Source organism: Balaenoptera acutorostrata, chromosome 9, assembly GCF_949987535.1.
Source record: "Balaenoptera acutorostrata chromosome 9, mBalAcu1.1, whole genome shotgun sequence".
Classification (NCBI taxonomy): domain Eukaryota; kingdom Metazoa; phylum Chordata; class Mammalia; order Artiodactyla; family Balaenopteridae; genus Balaenoptera; species Balaenoptera acutorostrata.
In genome coordinates, this window is record NC_080072.1 from 20547654 (window position 1) to 20571876 (window position 24223).

Here is a 24223-nt window from a genome sequence, read left to right on the forward strand (position 1 = left end):
GTTGAAAAAGTTGATTCTGAAAATGTCACCAACACAAACTGTTAGTAAGACAGAGCTGAGTTTTTGGCTTACTAAGGGGAAGCACCACCCCACAGAGGTCCAGGAGAGTCTATGGATGGAATGGTGAAGATTAAGCCAGAATTTATTGAGAACTGGAAGTTTGATTTTTAGGAGAATTGTTCAATGTGGGAACTTGATGAGGATCAGGTAAGAATTATGATACAACAATCCAGGAGTGGAGAAAACACCGAGGTGAAGCAAAAGATTCAAAAAATCCTAGAGCACAGACTTCTGTTAATGCTTTCCATGAAAGAGTTGATCGATCTTTGGGCAAGTTTATCTAAGGACAATGAAACTGCTTTGGCAGGAGAATTTCAGAAGAGGATAGAGATGCTGATAGAGACCATGGCAGAGCTAAGTCAAGTTGATGTTGATAGTGAGGTATGGTGTGGAGCTCTCAGTCTCCTATCTAAATGTGGGGTTTTGCTTCTCAATGTTTAGGGAGGTTTGTTGCAGATACATATGATTGTGAGTATGTGGTCTGTTGAGATGGAAGGGCTGATTGTGGTTAACTAAATGTATCTTTCTCCCACCTCGCTTGCAAACTAGTTCCATTGTCTAGACAACAGTCTATGCTGACTTAGCAATGATACTGTGCTAAACAAAGCATCCCCATTAGCTACTCTCCCTCCTGCAGTTCCTCCTGTGTCTTTCAGTGCACTGAAGCATGGGTAAGGAAAGAAGAAAGGTCTGTTGACCAAAAGTCAGGATATCCTCTGGGACAAGGCTAAAAGTATTATAGTTTAATTCAAAACCCACACAGATCCATTTGTAAATAAATGCTATGAGATGACATCGTAATGGAAGTGTGTACCTTTAAATTGATTTCCTTTTGATGTGATAAAAACATCTTCTGAAAGAGATGTTGAAACCTGGCTTTTGATGGAAAGTAACATAATTTAGATTTTAAAATAGAAAACCTTTTGTTGATAGTAGTTTACTCGATTCAGCGCATGTACGAAGCTTTATTTGCTGCAGGTTATAAATTAGCTTTGAACCAACTATAATTCATAAATTGTTACTTATGACTGATTTACAGGCAATCTCATTAATTGCAATAGCAAAAAGATCTTGAAGTAAGCAAGAAATAGAAAATAAAACAACCCGGGGATTGAAAACTGGGAGACGCATATACTCTACAATTAAGAGCAATGTATCATATTTCGGTATGTTTTACTGATAGTATGTTTCTGATAATTTACTGATAGTACGTTTCTGGTCATTCCAGTTCATCCTTACCACAGCTTTGAATAATAAGTATTAGTGTTATTCCTATCTTATATAAGAGGAAGAAGCTCCCATCACTTTTTATTTTAAAATGTAATAAATATTTATTACTTATTATGAGCTAGTAATTTTATCTGTATTATGTGACAGTGCTAACAAAAGCCTTTTGAGTAAGTAACTCTTGTTTCCCTTTTACAGATGTGGAAAGTAAACTATAGACAGGTGAAGTAACTCTCCCAGTTGTAGGGTCATGGGGGTTCAAGCAGGCATATAAATTCAGAGTCTTCATGAGCCTTTTCTCTGACCACCGGACATGGCTGCCTTTGTTATTTCATATTTTAAAGGGATAAAGGTAGCAAATGGCAGAATAAGGACTTATCTTTTTCACTTTTGTGCTATTTCCAGTCAACCAGTTATTTTCACCTCTGTTGCCAAAGACCCTAGGATTCTAGAGAGAGTCATAGGGTGGGAGGTGGGAGGAGGGATGGAGGAGTAGGGCCCTATGACCCCAATCCTAAAAGCATCTATCAATTAATATATTAGAGATTTTATGTGCTGTTCTTTTTTCTTTTTTCTTTCTTTCTTTTTTTAAAAAAATTCCCACTTACCTTCAGAAGTGTGTTTTGGGGAAAGGGGAACATATGCAATGAAAATACTGAATCACATGAATGAAAAATTTTCAGTGGTCATGATCACTGGCAATTTACATAACATTCTACTTAAAATGGAAATCTACAAGGGTTTTTAAGGTTGTGTTTAAATTTACAATGAAAGGTAACTCCTAATCTAACTCAGGGTGAGAAGCCTGCCAGCCACATTGTTGTGGTGTGAATCATTTCAGTGGGTTCTGGAACACAGGAGCTATCCCAGTTGCCTGGTATCTAGCCCTGGGATGAAGAGGGCAGAGGGGTAGTGGCTCAAGTGTAAAGAGCCCTGTAAAAACTGATAAAGGAAATGGTTGGGGTACTGGCTTCATAATGGTTGATTTGAATATGAAAGGCATGCCTGTGGGCCCGTCCTTTACTATCTCTAGGAATTAGCTAGCCCTTGGAGGGGCAGTCTCTCCAGGATAAGCAAAGCCCCATATCAAAACATCAGAAAATACAGAAAATAAAAGGCATGATTAATACATTGGTACACATCACTATGCCAGGTACTGTGTTGTCAGGAGGCTAAGAAGAGACCATGAGACATGGCCTCTGTCCTCAGGAAGCTCACAAGCTAGTGCAGGAAACAGACCCAGGGACAAGTGATCATAGTACTGAATGGTGTGAAAAGTCAACCTAGAGCTGGAAGAGCCCGGAGAAAGGCAGCAAGTCAGTTTGCCACAGAAGGCTGGAAGAAAGAGTAACAACTCAGCACCTAGTGGTCAAATTTCTTTGCTGCCATAGGGAAGGAGACCAAAACAAGCCTCTGAAGCCAGAAAGCATCTATGACTTTAAACCTCACCTTCTTGAGATTCAGGTCCTTTTCTGCAGTTCTGTGAATGTGGGTGTATATTTAAGGGCTGCTAATGGCAGATACCTTTACTGAGTGAAGAATCTCTTTTTATAGGAAAAGAACCTCTTCTCTGTCTTGTGTACTCTATGAAGATGTAGTTATTTACAAATGCTAATTAACATTGAGAAGCTCACCACTGGTAGAAGGGTTATACTCCTAAAGAGGAGACAGACAGCCCTTCTCTCCTCAAGACCTTGGATGGTAGGCATGGAAGAGATGACCAAAAACCTCCACTTGTCTCTGGCATTGACTTTTCTCTAAGGCTCACTTGGAGCAGTTGGAGGATCTTCCTAATTTTTCTCCTTGCTGCTGGTTTCTTCCAAAACTTTTCTGTCTCCCTGTTCATCTAACATCATCATTCTTAAAAACAAAGCTGATGATAGCATTTCTTTGTATAAACAGAATATGTCACCTGTAGGATAAAACGGGGACTCTTAAGTTTGGCATAACCAACTCTTCAGTCTGGACCCGATCTCATCCCAGCGTCTTTCCCATTCTCTTCCCCAGGCTTTCCATTCTCCCACCGCAGAGGAATTTTTATGGTTCCTTGGTTGTACTAGCATCCTTCATGTTTCCTTGTCTTAGCTCAGTCTGACCCCTCTGCTCTTCTTTCTTTTCTTTATCAATTTCTTTTACAAAATCTAGATCAGATGACCCTCCTCTTTGAAAATCCCCTGATTTACCAGCACAGATTGAGTTACTCTGACTTCAGCGCCCTCCTACCAATGTGGCTTGGTCTCAGAGCAATGAACATACATTATTTTGTTTCATCTGTTTGCCTATTGTCTTACCTTCTGAATTCCCTCAAGGATGAGGATTATATTCTTCACCCTTGTATGCTCAGTACTTAGCAAAATGTCTGGCTAAGGGAAACAACAAAACAAAAGTTGAGTTCTTTCCATATGGAAGGCATTATTCTAAGCCCTTATGAACATTAACTAATTTTATTCTGACAATAACACTAAGGGTTATGTAATTATGTCATTCCCATTTTGCAAGTAAGATTGAGCCATGGAGAGGGTAAGTAACCTGCCCAAGGTGACACATAATAAATACTAAATTATTGTCTTAGTGCCTTTTTGAATTGGATATGGTGAGCCTCCACACTTTGTTTTCTTCCCAGGAGATTCACAGAAGAGGCACTGTTTATTGAGATGAGAAATTTGGGAGAAGTCATTACACAGGTGCCCAATCCATGATAAGCCAGTTGAGTGGGGTTTATACTGGGTAACACAAGCTTTGGAATTCCTCTTTGTGCCAGAAGAGTTGCGGAAAGTGAGTTGTTTTATTTCCTTCCCAGAAATCTACTTAAAATCAGTAAGAGTAGGGACATAATACATATATAATACAGTTATACTGAGATTTTTTCTGTGCATAAACATTATGTTTCATGGGGTGTGATTTAATTTGTGGTATATCTACCTATAGGTAGCAGTTGGCTCTGTTGTCATGAGTTTTTGTATATGAACATCTCTAAAATTTATGTATATTTGTGCATGTCATTATTTCAGTGTATCTTCACAGGTACCATATGATAAGTTGCCAGTGTTTACAGCTCAGGTCACCCCCAAAGGAAAGGTATTTTAACAAAATTAATTGTGAAATATATTTTGCTTTTGCCATCATTCTTGCAGAAGCTTTTTCATGGAGATTTTGAGATCATATTCTCCTGGACCGATGAGTTGACGGTCTAAGCCCTGGTTCTGTACTTACTAACCATGTGACTGCATGCATGTTACTTCCCCTACTATTAAATTTCTTCATCGTGAAAATGGAGTCTATAACAGTTCCTTCCTCAGAGGAGTGCTGTAAGGATAAGAATGGATCAGGGCATGCAGCCTGTGCAATTTCAAAGGGCCCCATACTCAGAAGGGCCTATGCTTGGCTTCATGCTCTACTGTAACTGATCTGAAATTCTTAATAATTTTTAACAAGACATCCCACGTTTTCATTTTGCCTTGAGCCCTGCAAGTTATGTAGCCATTCTTGGATAGGATTATTTGTGAAGTCCATAGCCTGTGGTGCCTGGCACATAGACTAATCCTCAATAAAATGCCAGCCATTAATAGTTTTGCAAGGGAATTTTTAGTTTATTGGTATACCCCCCACCCCAATTTTATTTTCTGAACTTTTCCAATCTGGTCTGGACATTGAGCCTAGTTGTGAGGTACATTTCCTAGGTCCTCATGCATTCAGGTCAGACTTGGTTGATAAACAGTACAGTAAGGCCCTCTACCTCATTCTTCCATTTCTCTGTGATTGCACATCTGATGGAATATTGGCTGTGGATGGCTGCTAACTCAAAGTACAGAGACACTTCTCTATAAACATGAGCCACATCGCTTAATGAATGACACTACATACAGTGACTCCAGAAAGACATCTGGAGGAGATCTAATACTCTTTTCTGCTCTCATTGTATTACAGATTATTTGAACTCCAGAAGGACCAACACCAGATAAATTATGAATGTTGAACAAGATGACCTTACATCCACAGCAGATAATGATAGGTCCTAGGTTGAACAGGGCCTTATTTGACCCCCTGCTTGTGGTGCTGCTGGCTCTTCAGCTTCTTGTGGTGGCTGGTCTGGTGCGGGCTCAAACCTGCCCTTCCGTCTGCTCCTGCAGCAACCAGTTCAGCAAGGTGATTTGCGTGCGGAAAAACCTACGTGAGGTTCCAGATGGCATCTCCACCAACACCCGGCTGCTGAACCTCCATGAGAACCAAATCCAGATCATCAAAGTGAACAGCTTCAAACACTTGAGGCACCTGGAAATCCTACAGTTGAGTAGGAATCATATCAGAACAATTGAAATTGGGGCCTTCAATGGTCTGGCAAACCTCAACACCCTGGAACTCTTTGACAATCGTCTTACGACCATCCCAAATGGAGCTTTTGTATATTTGTCTAAACTGAAGGAGCTCTGGTTGCGAAACAACCCCATCGAAAGCATCCCTTCTTATGCTTTTAACAGAATCCCTTCTTTGCGCCGGCTAGACTTAGGGGAATTAAAAAGGCTTTCGTATATCTCAGAAGGTGCCTTTGAAGGTCTGTCCAACTTGAGGTATTTGAACCTTGCCATGTGCAACCTCCGAGAAATCCCTAACCTCACGCCGCTCATAAAACTAGATGAGCTGGATCTTTCTGGGAATCATCTGTCTGCCATCAGGCCTGGCTCTTTCCAGGGGTTGATGCACCTTCAAAAACTGTGGATGATACAGTCCCAGATTCAAGTGATTGAACGGAATGCCTTTGATAACCTTCAGTCACTGGTGGAGATCAACCTGGCACACAACAATCTAACATTACTGCCTCATGACCTCTTCACACCCTTGCATCATCTAGAACGGATACACTTACATCACAACCCCTGGAACTGTAACTGTGACATACTGTGGCTCAGCTGGTGGATAAAAGACATGGCCCCCTCCAACACAGCTTGCTGTGCCCGGTGTAACACCCCTCCCAATCTGAAAGGGAGGTACATTGGGGAGCTTGACCAGAATTATTTCACATGCTATGCTCCTGTCATTGTGGAGCCCCCAGCAGACCTCAATGTCACTGAAGGCATGGCAGCTGAGCTGAAATGTCGGGCCTCCACGTCCCTGACTTCTGTATCTTGGATTACTCCAAACGGAACAGTCATGACACATGGGGCGTACAAAGTGCGGATAGCCGTGCTCAGCGATGGCACGTTAAACTTCACGAATGTAACCGTGCAAGATACAGGCATGTACACGTGTATGGTGAGTAATTCTGTTGGAAATACCACTGCTTCAGCCACCCTGAATGTTACTGCAGCAAACACTACTCCCTTCTCGTACTTTTCAACCGTCACAGTAGAGACTATGGAACCTTCTCAGGATGAGGCAAGGACCACAGATAACAATGTGGGTCCCACTCCGGTGATCGACTGGGAGACCACCAACGTGACCACCTCTCTCACGCCACAGAGCACAAGGTCAACAGAAAAAACATTCACCATCCCCGTGACTGATATAAACAGTGGGATCCCAGGAATCGATGAAGTCATGAAGACTACCAAAATCATCATTGGCTGTTTTGTAGCCATTACGCTCATGGCTGCAGTGATGCTGGTCATCTTCTACAAGATGAGGAAGCAGCACCATCGGCAAAATCATCATGCCCCAACGAGGACTGTTGAAATCATTAATGTGGATGATGAGATTACAGGAGACACACCCATGGAAAGCCACCTGCCCATGCCTGCTATTGAGCATGAGCACCTAAACCACTACAACTCCTACAAATCTCCCTTCAACCACACAACAACAGTTAACACAATAAATTCAATACACAGTTCAGTGCATGAACCGTTATTGATCCGAATGAACTCTAAAGACAATGTCCAAGAGACTCAAATCTAAAACATTTACAGTTATGAAAAACAAACAATCAAAAAAAAAGACAGTTTATTAAAAATGACACAAATGACTGGGCTAAATCTACTGTTTCAAAAAAGTGTCTTTACAAAAAAAAAAACAAAAAAGAAAAGAAATTTATTTATTAAAAATTCTATTGTGATCTAAAGCAGACAAAATTATGTGTATTCCTCAGAACCTGTTTTTGCTGCACTTATTTACTATTTTCCCACATCTTGTCCCTGCCTTTCCCAATCGCCATATTTTTCATAGGAGATCTCAATTCCCTAAAGAACTGGTCTAGGAAATTTTGTAAGAATTCTGTTACACTTTGAGATTTTTATGGTGAATTCTAGTGGTGAGAGCCAGTCTATTTTGTCTTTCTTTTTTTTCCTCTGTCTTTTCTTTTCCCCCTCTCATGCCCTTATGAAGCAGTCCAATGGGGAATGCAATATTAGAAATAGATTTTTAAGAGAGAACAAGGAAAAAATGCAAGATCTTATATTTTTCATGTAATGACCTGTTCTGTATTTATGAGGAGGACCATTCAATGGAAAACAAAAAGTAAGCAAACAACAGATTAATTTACATATGAACATCTATAAAACCCATGATCTTTTAAACAAATCTAGAACCTGAATTTGTAGTTCAAAAGCTAAAAATAATATTATAAATAAAATATTGTTGGTTTTTCTGTACCTGGACACAACTCATTTGTAGTATGGCTCAAATGTGAGAAACTTGAAGGTAATTAGATTTCCTACTTTCTAAGAAAGATAATATTATAGTAATCTCCAATCACAGCACCAATCTCTACAGGGTCCTGTTTCATTGGATGACTTGAGTTTCTGATCTATATTCAAGGATGCTGTGGTGTTTTTTCCTTCTCATTAGGGTCACCCTTTGTAGAATGCTCAGATTAAAAAATGATGATTTTGTGAAGTAAATTCAATTCCACTTGAAAGAAAGTTTCAGTATAATTTATTCTCTGTCTCCTAAATAAAATTCTGCTGGCTAAATGAAGTGCAACCACAGAATGCAAAGGTACACTAAATTATCCAAGTTGAAAAATCATTTTTGGTGCTGAGTGTCAGCAAACTCAGTTCAATTCAACAATAATTATTAAAGACCTACTGTGTGTTAAACAGTGATGTTAGTGTGTGGACACACTATTAACAAGACCTGGTTTCTGATTTTGAATCACTCACAATCTATATAATATGATTAAAGAAATATCAGTTTATTACTGGGGGCTAGCTTTAATTTTACGGTTAGGTGGAAGGCTGAAAATCAGGACCCTAGAGTTTCAAAATATCAAGTTACTGTTATTACCAAAACCTCCTCATGGTTTCTTCCATCCTTCTGGAAGAGCTGACTCTCTTCTTCCAAATGCAGGGCTGTAGGGCTGTAAAGAAGTGTATGGATTTGTTGTGACAGATGGATGCTTACCAAGAGGTAGCAATGCTAATACACTGGTAATTCACTAAAGGTACTTCAAGGAACTGGAGGAATTTTTTGGTATGAAACATACACTAGCTTCCAAGTTAAAAAGGAACTTTCTGGTTACTGGCACCTCAGCACTCTTCTGATATTTTAATATAGTATGTGTCTGACTTCTGTCTTTATCTATGTGAAGCATAGTGAAAATATACATCTCTTATTACTGGCCCTTGAAAACTGCCACCTCATTGGTGAGACAAGAGTTGACTAAGCTAGGGAAAACTTCAGCTCCTGATGAATGAGCAGCTTGCATACTCACACATAACTCCGCAGGCTGGACCTCACACCAGGGTTTTGTGATCTCCAGGTGTGAAAAACCAATCATTACTAGCAAAATAGGTCAGAGAACTGGGAGGAAGAGATAGCAAATGAATGAGACCACACAAGGATCTTGCCTCTATTTTTTGATCACCATTCTTTAGGGGTTTTTTCTCCCTCATTTCCTACCTCCCTTTGTTAGGAACACAGTTCACATTTGCTTTTACTGTGGAGAAGACTCAAGAAAAGGGAAAACCCATGCTGGCTGTCATTTGTGAAGCTATTCAGTATTGAATGTACTTAATATATTTCTAAGCTGTAGATCAGCTTAGAAACCAACCAACCAAACAACTCACCAAGGAATATCTAGTGCTAATGCAAAGAAGACTGGTATAAATCCATAAGGGAAAGAATCCTGCCTTCTCTACTTGGTTTGTGCTCTCCAAGCTCTGTCTTTGCTGATTGTAAGCCTTCTTTCATTTGAACTTATAATTCTTAAGGAGTTAGCTCCAGCACACAATTCCTTTCAACTGTGAAGGGTGGCTAAGCAGTTAGATAAATTCTACCAGAATGAAAGGTGAACTTGAATTAAAAATTTAGGTAACAAAGTCAAGCATACAATTCAGTCCTGTAAGAGATTATAGTTGCCCTAATGAATACATATTAGAAATTATTTTAAAAACTATACATATATTGATGAAATATTGGTTAAGCCAAACTTGACTTTTACAGTCAATTTAGAAATCCTTTTGACAAAAGTTCCTCACTGCAGGTTTTGGGGATGAAAGGTATAGTGTTATAATTGTATTATTTAAAAGACACTAAAACAAATTCTAAATGTGTATGATTAGCAGTGTCTGTATTTGCTCTGAATCATGTACTTGGCTTTGGGTGCCTCAATAAGGTAGCTGCACTAATTAGAGTCCATCACACAAAGTGGACTTCCTCAGTACAGCAGAAAGCCCATGTGACTGTTTAAATATCTGGTCTATCCTTGTAGCAAAACACACTTCTATTTCTGTCACTCTTTTTATTCTAAACAAAGGCAACCAAGTGGCAGTATTCTTAAATACTCATGTGCATCAAAAATATGCCATTGACAGTTAACCAAGTTAAAATAACCTAGTGACAATTTTAGTATATATATATATATATATATATATATATATATATATATATATATATATATATATATATATAATTTCCTACTAAAGTTATGCAGTTTACTTTGGGAAAACATCAAAGAATGCTTTAGAAAGAAGCTTCTCCAACAGTTTTTTCTATTCCGGAATCTTACTCTTTCATACCTGGCTATCACCTCAATGTCCTAAATTCTTTTGAATGTGTCCAAACACATTTGTGGTGACAAAATATTAGAAGAATTTGGTATAATTCACACACATAGGCCCTGATATAGCTTTAATCGTTTTCTCTCATATTCTGAATATTCTGGAATCAAATATCATCTTTTCCAAAGATTGAAATAGGTAATTAGAACTTTAGATTGAAACATTGATCAATACTTTTTTTGAGGAAGAAAATGTTGCTAGTCCATGATTGGTTTTAGGCCTTATAATCAAAGAGTTAAAAATCAGGATATTATTTAAAACCTACAGACTATGAAATTCTGAACATAGATCTGTTGGGAAATAACTTGACAATGGAAGGGTTATTTACATAGGAGAAAGAAAAGGAAAGAGACATTTATAGAACAGGATTTACTGAAACATGAAAAAAAAAAAAATTAAGTGGATGGCCCCAAGTTATCCAACATTTCCAAGGTAAATATTGATCAAGGTGAAAAAAAAAAAAAAACCCTGAATACTTTATCCTCTTGAGATAATCTTCAACATACTTACATAAATAAAAGAGTCAGATGAGTGCTTATGAGCAGTGTGGTGCTTTGAAGCAATGTAATTTTTATTTTTTTTATTTTTTTAGTTTATTTTTATTTTTTTATTTATCTTTTTATACAGCAGGTTCTTATTAGTCATCAATTTTATACACATCAGTGGATACATGTCAATCCTAATCGCCCAATTCATCCCACCCCCACCCCCACCCCCCGCTGCTTTCCCCCCTTGGTGTCCATACGTTTGTTCTCTACATCTGTGTCTCAATTTCTGCCCTGCAAACCGGTTCATCTGTACCATTTTTCTAGGTTCCACATATATGCGTTAATATACGATATTTGTTTTTCTCTTTCTGACTTACTTCACTCTGTATGACAGTCTCTAGATCCATCCACGTCTCAACAAATGACCCAATTTCGTTCCTTTTTATGGCTGAGTAATATTCCATTGTATATATGTACCACATCTTCTTTAGCCATTCGTCTGTTGATGGGCATTTAGGTTGCTTCCATGACCTGGCTATTGTAAATAGTGCTGCAAGGAACATTGTGGTGCATGTGTCTTTTTGAATTATGGTTTTCTCTGGGTATATGCCCAGTAGTGGGATTACTGGATCATATGATAATTCTACTTTTAATATTTTAAGGGACCTCCATACTGTTCTCCATAGTGGCTCTATCAATTTACATTCCAACCAACAGTGCAAGAGGGTTCCCTTTTCTCCACACCCTCTCCAGCATTTGTTGCTTGTAGATTTTCTGATGATGCCCATTCTAACTGGTGTGAGGTGATACCTCATTGTAGTTTTGATTTGCATTTCTCTAATAATTAGTGATGTTGAGCAGCTTTTCATGTGCTTCTTGGTCATCTGTATGTCTTCTTTGGAGAAATGTCTATTTAGGTTTTCTACCCATTTTTGGATTGGGTTGTTTGTTTTTTTTAATATTGAGCTGCATGAACTGTTTATATATTTTGGAGATCAATCCTTTGTCCGTTGATTCGTTTGCAAATATTTTCTCCCATTCTGAGGGTTGTCTATTCGTCTTGTTTATGGTTTCCTTCACTGTGCAAAAGCTTTGAAGTTTCATTAGGTCCCATTTGTTTATTTTTGTTTTTATTTCCATTACTCTACGAGGTGGATCAAAAAAGATCTTGCTACGATTTATGTCAAAGAGTGTTCTTCCTATGTATTCCTCTAAGAGTTTTATAGTGTCCGGTCTTACATTTAGGTCTCAAATCCATTTTGAGTTCATTTTTGTGTATGGTGTTAGGGAGTGTTCTAATTTCTTTCTTTTACATGTAGCTGTCCAGTTTTCCCAGCACCACTTATTGAAGAGGGTGTCTTTCCTCCATTGTATATCCTTGCCTCCTTTGTCATAGATTAGTTGACCATAGGTGCATAGGTTTATCTCTGGGCTTTCTATCTTGTTCCATTGATCTATGTTTCTGTTGTGCCAGTACCATATTGTCTTGATTACTGTAGCTTTGTAGTATAGTCTGAAGTCAGGGAGTCTGATTCCTCCAGCTCCGTTTTTTTCCCTAAAGACTGTTTTTTTCCCTAATAGCCAAAGACGGCTTTGGCTATTCGGGGTCTTTTGTGTCTCCAAACAAATGTTAAGATTTTTTGTTCTAGTTCTGTAACAAATGCCATTGGTAATTTGATAGGGATTGCGTTGAATCTGTAGATTGCTTTGCGTAGTATAGTCATTTTCACAATATTGATTCTTTCAATCGAAGAACATGGTATATCTCTCCATCTGTTGGTATCATCTTTAATTTCTTTCATCAGTGTCTTATAGTTCTCTGTCTACAGGTCTTTTGTCTCCCTAGGTAAGTTTATTCCTAGGTATTTTATTCTTTTTGTTGCAGTGGTAAATGGGAGTGTTTCCTTAATTTCTCTTTCAGATTTTTCATCGTTAGTGTATAGGAATGCAAGAGATTTCTGTGCATTAATTTTGTATCCTGCAACTTTACCAAATTCGTTGATTACCTCTAGTAGTTTTCTGGTGGCATCTTTAGAATTCTCTATGTATACTATCATGTCATCTGCCAACAGTGACAGTTTTACTTCTTTTCCAATTTGTATTCTTTTTATTTCTTTTTCTTCTCTGATTGCCATGGTTAGGACTTCCAAAACTCTGTTGAATAATAGTGGTGAGAGTGGACATCCTTGTCTTCTTCCTGATCTTAGAGGAAATGCTTTCAGTTTTTCACCATTGAGAATGACGTTTACTGTAGGATTGTCGTATATGGCCTTTATTATGTTGAGGTAGGTTCCCTCTATGTCCACTTTCTGGAGAGTTTTTATCATAAAATGGGTGTTGAATTTTGTCAAAAGCTTTTTCTGCATCTATTGAGATGATCATATGGTTTTTATTCTTCAATTTGTTAATATGGTATATCACATTGATTGATTTGCGTATATTGAAGAATCCTTGCATCCTTGGGATAAATCCCACTTGATCATGGTGTATGATCCTTTAAATGTGTTGTTGGATTCTGTTTGCTAGTATTTTGTTGAGGATTTTTGCATCTATATTCATCAGCAATATTCATCTGTAATTTTCTCTTTTTGTAGTATCTTTGTCTGATTTTGGTATCAGGTTGATGGTGGCCTCATAGAATGAGTTTGGGAGTGTTCCTTCCTCTGCAATGTTTTGGAAGAGTTTGAGAAGAATGGGTGTCAGCTCTTTTCTAAATGTTTGATAGAATTCACCTGTGAGGCCATCTGGTCCTGGACTTATGTTTGTTGGAAGATTTTTAATCACAGTTTCAATTTCATTACTTGTGATTGGTATGTTCATATTTTCTATTTCTTCCTGGTTCAGTCTTAGAAAGTTATGCCTTTCTAAGAATTTGTCCATTTCTTCCAGGTTGTCCATTTTATTGGCATAGAGTTGCTTGTAGTGGTCTCTTAGGATGCTTTGTATTTCTGCAGTGTTGTTTGTTGTAATTTCTCCTTTTTCATTTCTAATTTTATTGATTTGAGTCCTCTCCCTCTTTTGCTTGATGAGTCTGGCTAATGGTTTATCAATTTTGTTTATCTTCTCAAAGAACCAGCTTTTACTTTTATTGCTCTTTGCTATTGTTTTTTTTGTTTCTATTTCATTTATTTCTGCTCTAATCTTTATGATTTCTTTCCTTCTGCTAACTTTGGGTTTTGTTTTTCTTCTTTCTCTAGTTCCTTTAGATGTAAGGTTAGATTGTGTATTTGACATTTTTCTTGTTTCTTGAGGTAGGCTTGTATAGCTATAAATTTCCCTCTTAGAACCGCTTTTGCTGCATCCCATAGGTTTTGGATCGTCGTATTTTCATTGTCATTTGTCTCTAGGTATTTTTTGATTTCCTCTTTGATTTCTTCAGTGGTCTCTTGGTTATTTAGTAACGTATTGTTTAGCTTCCATGTGTTTGTGTTTTTTACGTTTTTTTCCCTGTAATTGATTTCTAATCTCATAGCGTTGTGGTCAGAAAAGATGCTTGATACAATTTCAATTTTCTCTAAATTTACTGAGGCTTGATTTGTGACCCAAGATGTGATCTATCCAGGAAAATGTTCCATGTGCGCTTGAGAAGAAAGTGTAATATGCTGGTTTTGGTTGGAATGTCCCATAAATATCAATTAAATCTATGTGGTCTATTGTGTCATTTAAAGCTTCTGTTTCCTTATTTATTTTCATTTTGGATGATCTGTGCATTGGTGTAAGTGAGGTGTTAAAGTCCCCCACTATTATTGTGTTACTGTCGATTTCCTCTTTTATAGCTGTTAGCAGTTGCCTTACGTATTGAGGTGCTCCTATGTTGGGTGCATATATATTTATAATTGTTCTATCTTCTTCTTGGATTGATCCCCTGATCATTATATAGTGTCCTCCTTGTCTCTTGTAACATTCTTTATTGTAAAGTCTATTTTATCTGATATGAGTATTGCTACTCCAGGTTTCTTTTGATTTCCATTTGCATGGAATATCTTTTTCCATCCCCTCACTTTCAGTCTGTATGCGTCCCTAGGTCTGAAGTGGGTCTCTTTTAGACAACATATATATGAGTCTTGTTTTTGTATCCATTCAGTGAGCCTCTGTCTTTTGGTTGGAGCATTTAACCCATTCACGTTTAAGATAATTATCAATATGTATGTTCCTATTACCATTTTCTTAATTGTTTTGGGTTTTTTTTTGTAGGTCCTTTATTCCCTTGTATTTCCCACTTAGAGAAGTTCCTTTAGCATTTGTTGTAGAGCTGGTTTGGTGGTGCTGAATTCTCTTAGCTTTTGCTTGTCTGTAAAGCTTTTGATTTCTTCATCGAATCTGAATAAGATCCTTGCTGGGTAGAGTGATCTTGGTTGTAGGTTCTTCCCTTTCATCACTTTAAGTATATCATGCCACTCCCTTCTGGCTTGTAGAGTTTCTGCTGAGAAATCAGCTGTTAACCTTATGGGCGTTCCCTTGTATGTTATTTGTCGTTTATCCCTTGCTGCTTTTAATAATTTGTCTTTGTCTTTGATTTTTCCCAGTTTGATTCCTATGTGTCTTGGCCTGTTTCTCCCTGGGTTTATCCTGTATGGGACTGTCTGCACTTCCTGGATTTGGGTGGCTATTTCCTTTCCCATGTTAGGGAAGTTTTCGACTATAATCTCTTCAAATATTTTCTCTGGTCCTTTCTCTCTCTCTTCTCCTTCTGGGACCCCTATAATGCGAATGTTGTTGCGTTTAATGTTTTCCCAGAGGTCTCTTAGGCTGTCTTCATTTCTTTTCATTCTTTTTTCTTTATTCTGTTCCACATCAGTGAATTCCACCATTCTGTCTTCCAGGTCACGTATCCGTTCTTCTGCTTCAGTTATTCTGCTATTGATTCTTTCTAGTGTAGTTTTCATTTCAGTTACTGTATTGTTCATCTCTGTTTGTTTATTCTTTAATTCTCTTAAGTCTTTGTGAAACATTTCTTGCAACTTCTCGATCTTTGCCTCCATTTTTTTTCAAGGTCCTGGATCATCTTCGCTGTCATTATTCTGAATTCTTTTTCTGGAAGGTTGCCTATCTCCACTTCATTTAGTTGTTTTTCTGGGTTTTTATCTTGTTCCTTCATCTGGTACATAGCCCTCTGCCTTTTCATCTTGTCTCTCTTTCTGTGAATGTGGTTTTTGTTCCACAGGCTGCAGGATTGTAGTTCTTCTTGCTTCTGCTGTCTGTTCTCTGCAATGTAAGTTTTAAATAATGTGTTAAATTGTTTATTTGGTGCTTTGGCTTACTGGTTTTAATAAGAATATTGAAGATAATTATATCATTAAATATCACAGATGTAACGTGAATGCCTGAGTGAGGAGTCATAGTCTTTTAGGAAGCCAGTTGTCCATTTCTCATAAAATGGATTTTCACAGAGTCAAATCTCTTATAAAAATATCTCCCCCCCAAAAAATATACACATTCTTATATTTGATTAGGAAGTGATTTCTGTACAAAAGCTACTTCAGATAAAAAAGAGTCTAGGGGCTTCCCTGGTGGCACAGTGGTTGAGAATCTGCCTGCCAATGCAGGGGACACGGGTTCGAGCCCTGGTCTGGGAAGATCCCACATGCCGCGGAGCAACTAGGCCCGTGAGCCACAACTACTGAGCCTGCGCGTCTGGAGCCTGTGCTCTGCAACAAGAGAGGCCGCGATAGTGAGAGGCCCACGCACCACGATGAAGAGTGGCCCCCGCTTGCCACAACTAGAGAAAGCCCTTGCACAGAAACGAAGACCCAACACAGCCATAAATAAATAAATAAATAAATTAAAATAGCTAAAAAAAAAAAAAATGAGTCTAAACAGTTGCCTTAAAATATCAAGTTACCTTGTATTTTTTCTCCTCTGCCATGAGAAGAAATATGAATTCCTACAAACTCTGTTTTAGATAGAAATCAGCTGTGATTCTGTTGTCTTTCCAGGATATAAAATAAGATACATCTGGCTCTAGTAGAGAAAAACGAAACTTCCTAGATTTACTGATAGTGCACTGTCAATTAAGATCCAAATTTAGGTACTGAATGAAGCATTCTTAAAACACATACCAGTTCCTGTCATTTTGTTTTTTTTAAGTGCTGCCAACAAAACTTCTGAAATTTCTGGGCTTCCCTGGTGGCACATTGGTTAAGAATCTGCCTGCCAATGCAGGGGACACAGATTCGAGCCCTGGCCCAGGTCGATCCCACATGCCCCAGAGCAACTAAGCCCGTGTGCCACCACAACTACTGAGCCTGTGCTCTAGAGCCCATGAGCCACAACTACTGAGCTCACGTGCCACAACCACTGAAGCCAGTGCGCCTAGAGCCCATGCTCTGCCACAAGAGAAGCCACCACAATGAGAAGTCTGTGCACCGCAACGAAGAGTAGTCCCCGCTCGCCGCAACTAGAGAAAGCCCATGCGCAGTTACAAAGACCCAACATAGCCAAAAACAAATAAATAAATAAATTTATTTTTTAAAAAACTTCTGAAATTTCAACCTTTCTTAACATTGAGAAATATACAAATTACATATAAAATTATATAATTAAATTGTATAATAAGTGTTTAATGGCAGTGAGAAAACTACTGTTCTTTTTTGCTTCTGCCCAGAATAAATAAAAAGAAAAAATGAAGGGGAGGGGGTTGCTACAGGACAGACAGACAATGCATTAATCTATTTAAATGGAAGCACATGATATTGGAAAATCTTTCCATTTCATAAATTTTGTTAATGCACACTAAATGAGGATACTCATATATGTCCTGAGCAAAATACAGAAAACAAACCTTCACAAAACTCCAGACCATGAAAACTTATCTTTCATTATTTGGTCCAGTAATTTCATTTCATTTTTCAGGTTATTAATGCTACCTTTTATTACATATTTGATGCTGAATTGCTGAATTTGAATTTGTCCAAATGGCATCAATCCCATCTTTATGTGGTTGGCAGAAATAGTTAATATATGGCTTTTTACTCGGATCAAAGAGAAGATTCAACGCTGTTTGAAGGAGAGGGGCTGGTCTCTGTGGTGGCAACAAAACCCATTCTGATTTATGTTCTGCAACCCTGGGAACTTAGCAGAATATCCACCCAGCTCAGCCCTAGGAGATCATGAGCAAAACCCATCCATTATGGGAATCCCTACCATCTATTATGTCTATATACCAGTAAGGCTTCTGAATGACAAATAGTAAATCTCCTTACTTTGCAGCCCTTTGTTCCACGTTAACAGTGGTAAAAATAAACTGGAACTTAATTTCTCTCTCTTCTTTATTTTTTTTCTGACCACACTGCACGGTAAGCGGGATCTTAGTTTCCCGACTAGGGATGGAACCCGCGCCCCCTGCAGTGGAAGCATGAAGTCTTAACCACTGGACCATCAGGGAAGTCCCCCAAGTGGATCTTAATTTCTGTTTAAACACAGTTGCTAGTTTTGTACAGTGTATAATTCTCTGAGAAAAATAAATGAAGCCTCAATTGAACTAAATATATTAAACCGTACACAAGAGTAATTATGGTGTATTTTCTCATATATACTTTTTTATGGTAGCTACTATAAAATTTTAAATCAAATAATTTGTAATACTACGGAAATCAAGGGTTTCTTTACTAATGGAATCGTTATGAAAATAATTAACTTTAACAGAATTTGTAAAACGCCTCAAAAGTCAAATGTTGAATTGGACTTCCTGGTCCTATGGCTAGTTCTACTTTTTAAAAACTAAAGCTTTACAAAATGAAAGAGAGAAGTAATAAAGTTTCTCTTTCCAGCAGCTCTCAAGCAGACTAACTCATGCTTGTAAAGATATTTCTTAACATAAGTGAACTTTTTAAAAAAATGAACTTTTGTTAATTCTGACCATAAAAATGTCATGTAGCTATGTATTCTCACCTAAAAGTTTTTCAAGAGTCTTGCAAATAAGTCACTCTTAAAAAGTTAACGCTAGCCTTTATGAGCTCAATTGCACTTTGGTTTTTTGAATAGAAAATAGAATACTCTATTAGAATATAGATATTCTAATAGAATAGAATATCTTTATTCTATGTGGAAGTATATTTTTTCCCTGGCTTTCTTTCCTCAGCATGTTTTCAAGTTTTCTAGAAGTACTATAAAATGAGAATCTGTCACTTCTACACAACATTTAGTTATGCAATCTGAAGATCAACCCTATCAATATTGGGAGCAACTCATATAGGTGAATAAATTATTTCCTAGGCATTGTAGGAGTGGTGCCTCTTTTAATTTCTATTTTTGAACTCCACTTAAGAGATCTGATATTTTATTATGATTAATATAACTTCTACCTTGAAGAAAAAGGAAGAAAGTGGGAAATTCACAATATTGAAAAATGCTTAAAAAGATAGAATATATATTTATATCTATATAATTTTATGAACATAAACTTGTTACCCAACTTCCTATGAACGACAGATGCCAGTATATATATAGATTATTCATCAGACAGTATATGCTAAAGAGATAAAAATCTCATTTATTGGCCAACATCGTTTCAATTTATTGACATTATCATTAAACTCATAAAATTCAATTTGTAATAAATACTGAACGTGACTTCTGATAGTTATTTAAAAGCCATATTAGTAATCAGAGGAAGCACTGATGTTAAGGTGTAAAAATCTACAATTAGATTAATGTCAGAAATAAACTGGGCTTGTGGAAATTAGTGGGATACCATTAGGTATTCATAGGTTAATTCAAAAATAAAAACTCTGTGTGTTGAGCCTAGAAAGAATTGTATGTGACTGTATTTTAATTAATGAATTAAATACTCCCTGAATAGCTCACTTGTCTGTATGTAGAACTATTAATATTTTGAAGCCATAAACATAAAATAGAAAGAAAGAAAACTAATCACCGGGAAAAAAAAGTAAATTGCAAAAGTGTAAAACATAGATTGTTTTTATGTTGGAATGGATTCACGCACATAGTGAATATCATTTGAGAAACCTACTTAATTCCAGGCCGTATTCAAGACTCTGGTTATACAACAGTGAACAAAACAAAGTTAAGCCCTATGTGATTCGATGACCAATTCACTTTGGTTTGCCCAGACTTTTCTGGTTTTAGCACTGGACATCCTGTATCCCAGAAACCATTTAATTCAAGGCAAACCAGAATGGTTGGTCACCCTCCTACAAAACTTATCATCTGGTAATATCACCTTGATTCCATGATTCATATTAATGTTCTTAGCTCATTGTTAATGGCAATGCCAGATAACATTGGCCATTAATAAGCAGTGGCCAGAACATTTGCTTCTAAGTTGGGCAAGGTCATAACAAGAACAAATGCTTGTAATGTCAAATTCCCTACAAAAGTTTCCAGATAGCACTCTGTAGAGTGCAACAGAAGTACAGAAGGCACAACTTGCCCTCCAGGAGGAATTATTGTCAGGGGATGGCAATGATCATGTTACTATAGTTACGTTATCTACACTCATCATCTCCAGTCCTTACAAAGCCCTATAAAGTAAATATTATCTCCACTTTAGAGATGAAGAAATTAGAGTAAACTCTTTCCAATGCACAAAAATTAGAAAACTAAGAGTGAAAGAAGAGAATTGTAGTTTACAGGTGATTTAGCAATGACATGTATTATTCAGCATAGAAAATTGTTAACAATCTCCTCAGAATATTTCACCTCTTATGTTCTAGTAGGTCATGGTCTGGAAAACAGGCTTCTCTTTGGGGATACAATTTGGTAATTGGGTGTTAGTCTTATTTGTCCCTTCGAGTGGACTAATGAAATGGGTAGGCCAATGCCTTTGAAGCACTAGATTGGTTAATATGTCAATGTTTGAATATTGACTTATATTGAATTTCACAGAGGCACTTCAAGTGGAAAGCATTACAGATCAGCTGGCATTCAAAGATGAAAATGAATCAATCAAACTAGTTTTATCATAATCAATCAGGTTTAGGTATTATATTTTTAAGGTTGCATTATGATTTACTTTTATATTCTAATCAAATGTCATTGATGGATATACTTATGAAAAACACATTAGCTAAAAAATCATGTTCCAATCCCTTTCCACTAAAAAAAATCCCGTTTAACAATCTCAGTTGTACTTACATGAAAAGATATAAACTGCTTTCATGAAGTCACTTTTATCTTTCTTAGAATACACACACTAAACTGTTTACATGAAAACATATAAACTGTTTTCATGAAGACAATATTTATCTTTCTTAGAATACAACACACTAAAGCTGTCTAAACTACTTAAGAGGTAAACACTAGGCAATAATTTTTTGCTTGCGAAGTAGAAGAAAGAGAGAAAAAAACATAAGGCATACCCCCAAAACCTAGAGGCTTAACTTTTGAAAATTGGAGACTCAAGTGAACAATCCTGAATTTAAAAAAATTAATTAACCAACCAAGTACTCCTGACAAATTTAAGCATCCATCCTTCAATTTTCATTAGTTATTTTTCATACTTAGTAAAAGCATTACCATTAATATACAACGAATGCAACCAAAATGAAGATATCAGAAGAAAATAGATGGGTACATGAGAGAATTAATGGTTAATATGGACCAGCACTGAAATACAGTGGGAGAGTTGTCTCGCCACATAAAGGCATGAGTGATAGACTTGAGAATAGGGCCCTAGTTGTAGACTTTTTAACATGGCATGAGTGGTTAGTTTTAAATCTTTGACCCTTTTCAGTATTTTTTCATTCCTAAATACATTTATTTGTTTATTCGTGAAACATTCATTGAGTGCTTGCTATCTGCCGACAATGAGTAAAGTTGTCAGAAATATGAAGAATAAGAATGGTCTTTGCCTTCAAGGAGTACTGTATTACAGTATTGCAGATGTAATATGATGTATTTAATGGAAGAGACAGTGCATACAATATAAGCAGAGAGAAAGGCAATAGACCTGGGCTGTGTGGTTGAGGGAGGGGAAATCAGGTTTGCTTCTTTTATGAAGTGAAGCCTGGGTTGAGCCCTAATAGATGAACAGGAGTTAGCCGGGTAGAAGGAGGGGATTCATCAGCTTTTCCATCACAATGTACAGCAAGGTCAAGGAACAAGCAACATCACATATGATGGAAATGCAAGTGGTTTGATGGTGCTGGAGCAAAACAGGGAATTTGGATATGGCTAAAGACAAACTAAGACAATGATTAAAGACCTTGTAGAGCTTGTTGACCTCTTGAATTTAGCTTATAGATGATGATGAAGTATTAACATTGTCTAAGTAATTGAGTGGACTCAGATTTGAGCTTTGGATAGGTTGCTTGTATGCCAGAAGAAGAAAAATTTAAAGAGGGTGCTTCATTACTGCAGTAAAGAGAGGATTAATGGAAATTATAGGTGGGATGTGTTGAAGGGTCCAATTAAAAAAACAAAAAAAATCAAGCTGAGTTATCTGGATTTGTTTTCTCACTGGATGGTGGGAGAGGAGAGGGAGTCAAGATTTCTTAGATTTGTTAACTAGTAGAAATATGGAGGTGGGTGAGGGTTAGAAAATAATGTTTATAGTTAGCAGCTGAGGTAGAACATGCTGTTCTGGGGGTGGGGGGTGGCTAGGGGAGGAAGGTTATATCTTCACTAAGTGTTAGATATATGAAGTTTGAATACTGTCAAAAACCAAAATCTGCACACTGAATAATGCAAAGGAGAAAGATGAGTTTATTGCAAGGCTTTCAAATTGCAAGCTGGGAAACTCAAGTTCTGAGTTGCTCACAGACTCAGGGATTTTTATGGGGTAAATGCAAAACTTATCTGGCTTTTTTAGCTGATTGGTTGCCTACTGTTCTTTTTATCTTTTTGGATTAGGGTAACTGAGTCACGTGAACAAGTTCAGAGATGGTGTGAACAGACTTAGTGTTTGGAGATTGGCTGGTAATGTCTGCTGACTTCTTAGAATAGACCTATAAATTTCTGTAAGGTTAGGTTAAGTTTTCTTCATGTGCCTTGTGTTGGCTGTCTCCATTTTGTCCTTGACATAAGTGACTCCCTTTTAGTTTGGTTCTACAATACCGATGGGAAATCCAAGTAGAGTTCTCCAGCAGGAAGGATTTCTAGACTAGCGATGTTTATCTTTCTGTAATCAATATAAAATTTAGAGTGAAAAGTGAGAGAGTGGGACCACCCAGTACTCAGTGGGTAAAGGATAGGACTGTGAGAAATAACAACATTTGATAGGTGTGGCAAGGAAGAGAAAATTATTTATTCAAAAATCCATTAAAGAAATATACCTAGAGTCTTTACTCTGTGCCAGGCTCTATGCTAGACCCCGGTGCTATCACTTTGAAGATAAGTCTCAGGCTAAAAAGGGAAGACAAAGGACAAATAATTGTTTAATTGCAGTTGTGATAAGTCCTATCAAGTAAAATTTCAGGATCAGATAATTGAGGGACTTTTTTCTAGCCTGGGAGGCTTCTTTATAGTAGTGGCTTTTAAAGGGAGAAGAGAAGAATGAATTGCTACCAGGCAAGGAGGGGTGAAGGCAGAGCCTTTGAAATAGAAACTGGCATGGGTTAAGTTCCTGAGGTTTAAAGAAGCAGATGAACAAGAAGATAAAGAAGAAAAAAATGAAGAGGAGAACCAAGAGAAGATTTACAAGAGTCAGACAAATAGAGTTTTACAAAGGGCATAAATACAAATATAACCATCTAAGAAATTTAAAAATAGTCACTGAATTCGGGAATTGGGAAGTTAGTGATCGCCCTAGCAAAAACAGTTTTAGTGAATGATTGTATATGTTGGTGTGAGTGCAGTGAAAAGGGAAGAGGAGGCTGTATTACCATGGAGGGAGAAAATTAATCAGCAGGGCAGGAGGCAATGACATAGATTATTTTGAGGGAATTTGAAATGAAAAGTGGTAGTAGAGAGATTCGTGGTGATTGATATTAACAAGAAAGAGAAGGCAGAGGACAAGGCAAGCTGCTGGTCTAAAGAATTTAGACTTTATTTCATAGGCAATAAGGTACCCATGGAAAAGAAAAATGCATATGGACAGACATTTATATCAGAATGATTAATTTATGAGAATGAAATGGTAAATCAGTGAAGTTATCAATCCCAATCTAGCTAGGCTTGAAGAAATGACAGGAAAATGCCTTAGATTTTTAAAAATTAGCTGTACTTTCTGATCTATATCACATGAGGGGACCACTATTAGTGGGAGATAAAGAAAATACCCTGAGGAATCATGGACTCATGATTTCTATATCCAGACTTATTTATAATTCACAACATTTTGAGAGAACAAGAAACGGATACTTTTGATAAGTTTCCTGAATAACTAATTAATCCATTTTAGGAGGTTCTTTCATCTCTTGATATACAATGAAGTAATAAAATTTGCATTTAATGGAAGAACAATGCAACATGAAATTCAAAATACTACGGAGTCCATTATGGGAATGAAATTAGGTTATCATCTAACAAATAACTTGTTAATTGATGTCATAGTAG

The 24223-nt window shown here is 37.2% G+C and overlaps 1 protein-coding gene across 6 annotated transcripts in view; it reads left to right on the top strand.

Annotated features, from left to right (window-relative positions):
- Positions 1–8052, top strand: part of LRRC4C (leucine rich repeat containing 4C) — a 191422-nt gene extending 183370 nt beyond the window's left edge. For 4 of the 6 annotated variants that reach the window (XM_057552072.1, XM_057552068.1, XM_057552073.1 and 1 more), the window contains one exon: positions 5215–8052. In XM_057552072.1, the coding sequence (XP_057408055.1) occupies positions 5257–7179 (1923 nt within the window). In that variant the 5' untranslated portion in view covers positions 5215–5256 and the 3' untranslated portion in view covers positions 7180–8052. Of the gene's footprint in view, positions 1–3910; positions 4063–5214 lie in introns of all 6 variants that reach the window. The other 2 variants (XM_057552071.1, XM_057552070.1) reach the window with 1 other exon arrangement.
- Positions 8053–24223: the final 16171 nt, after the last annotated feature.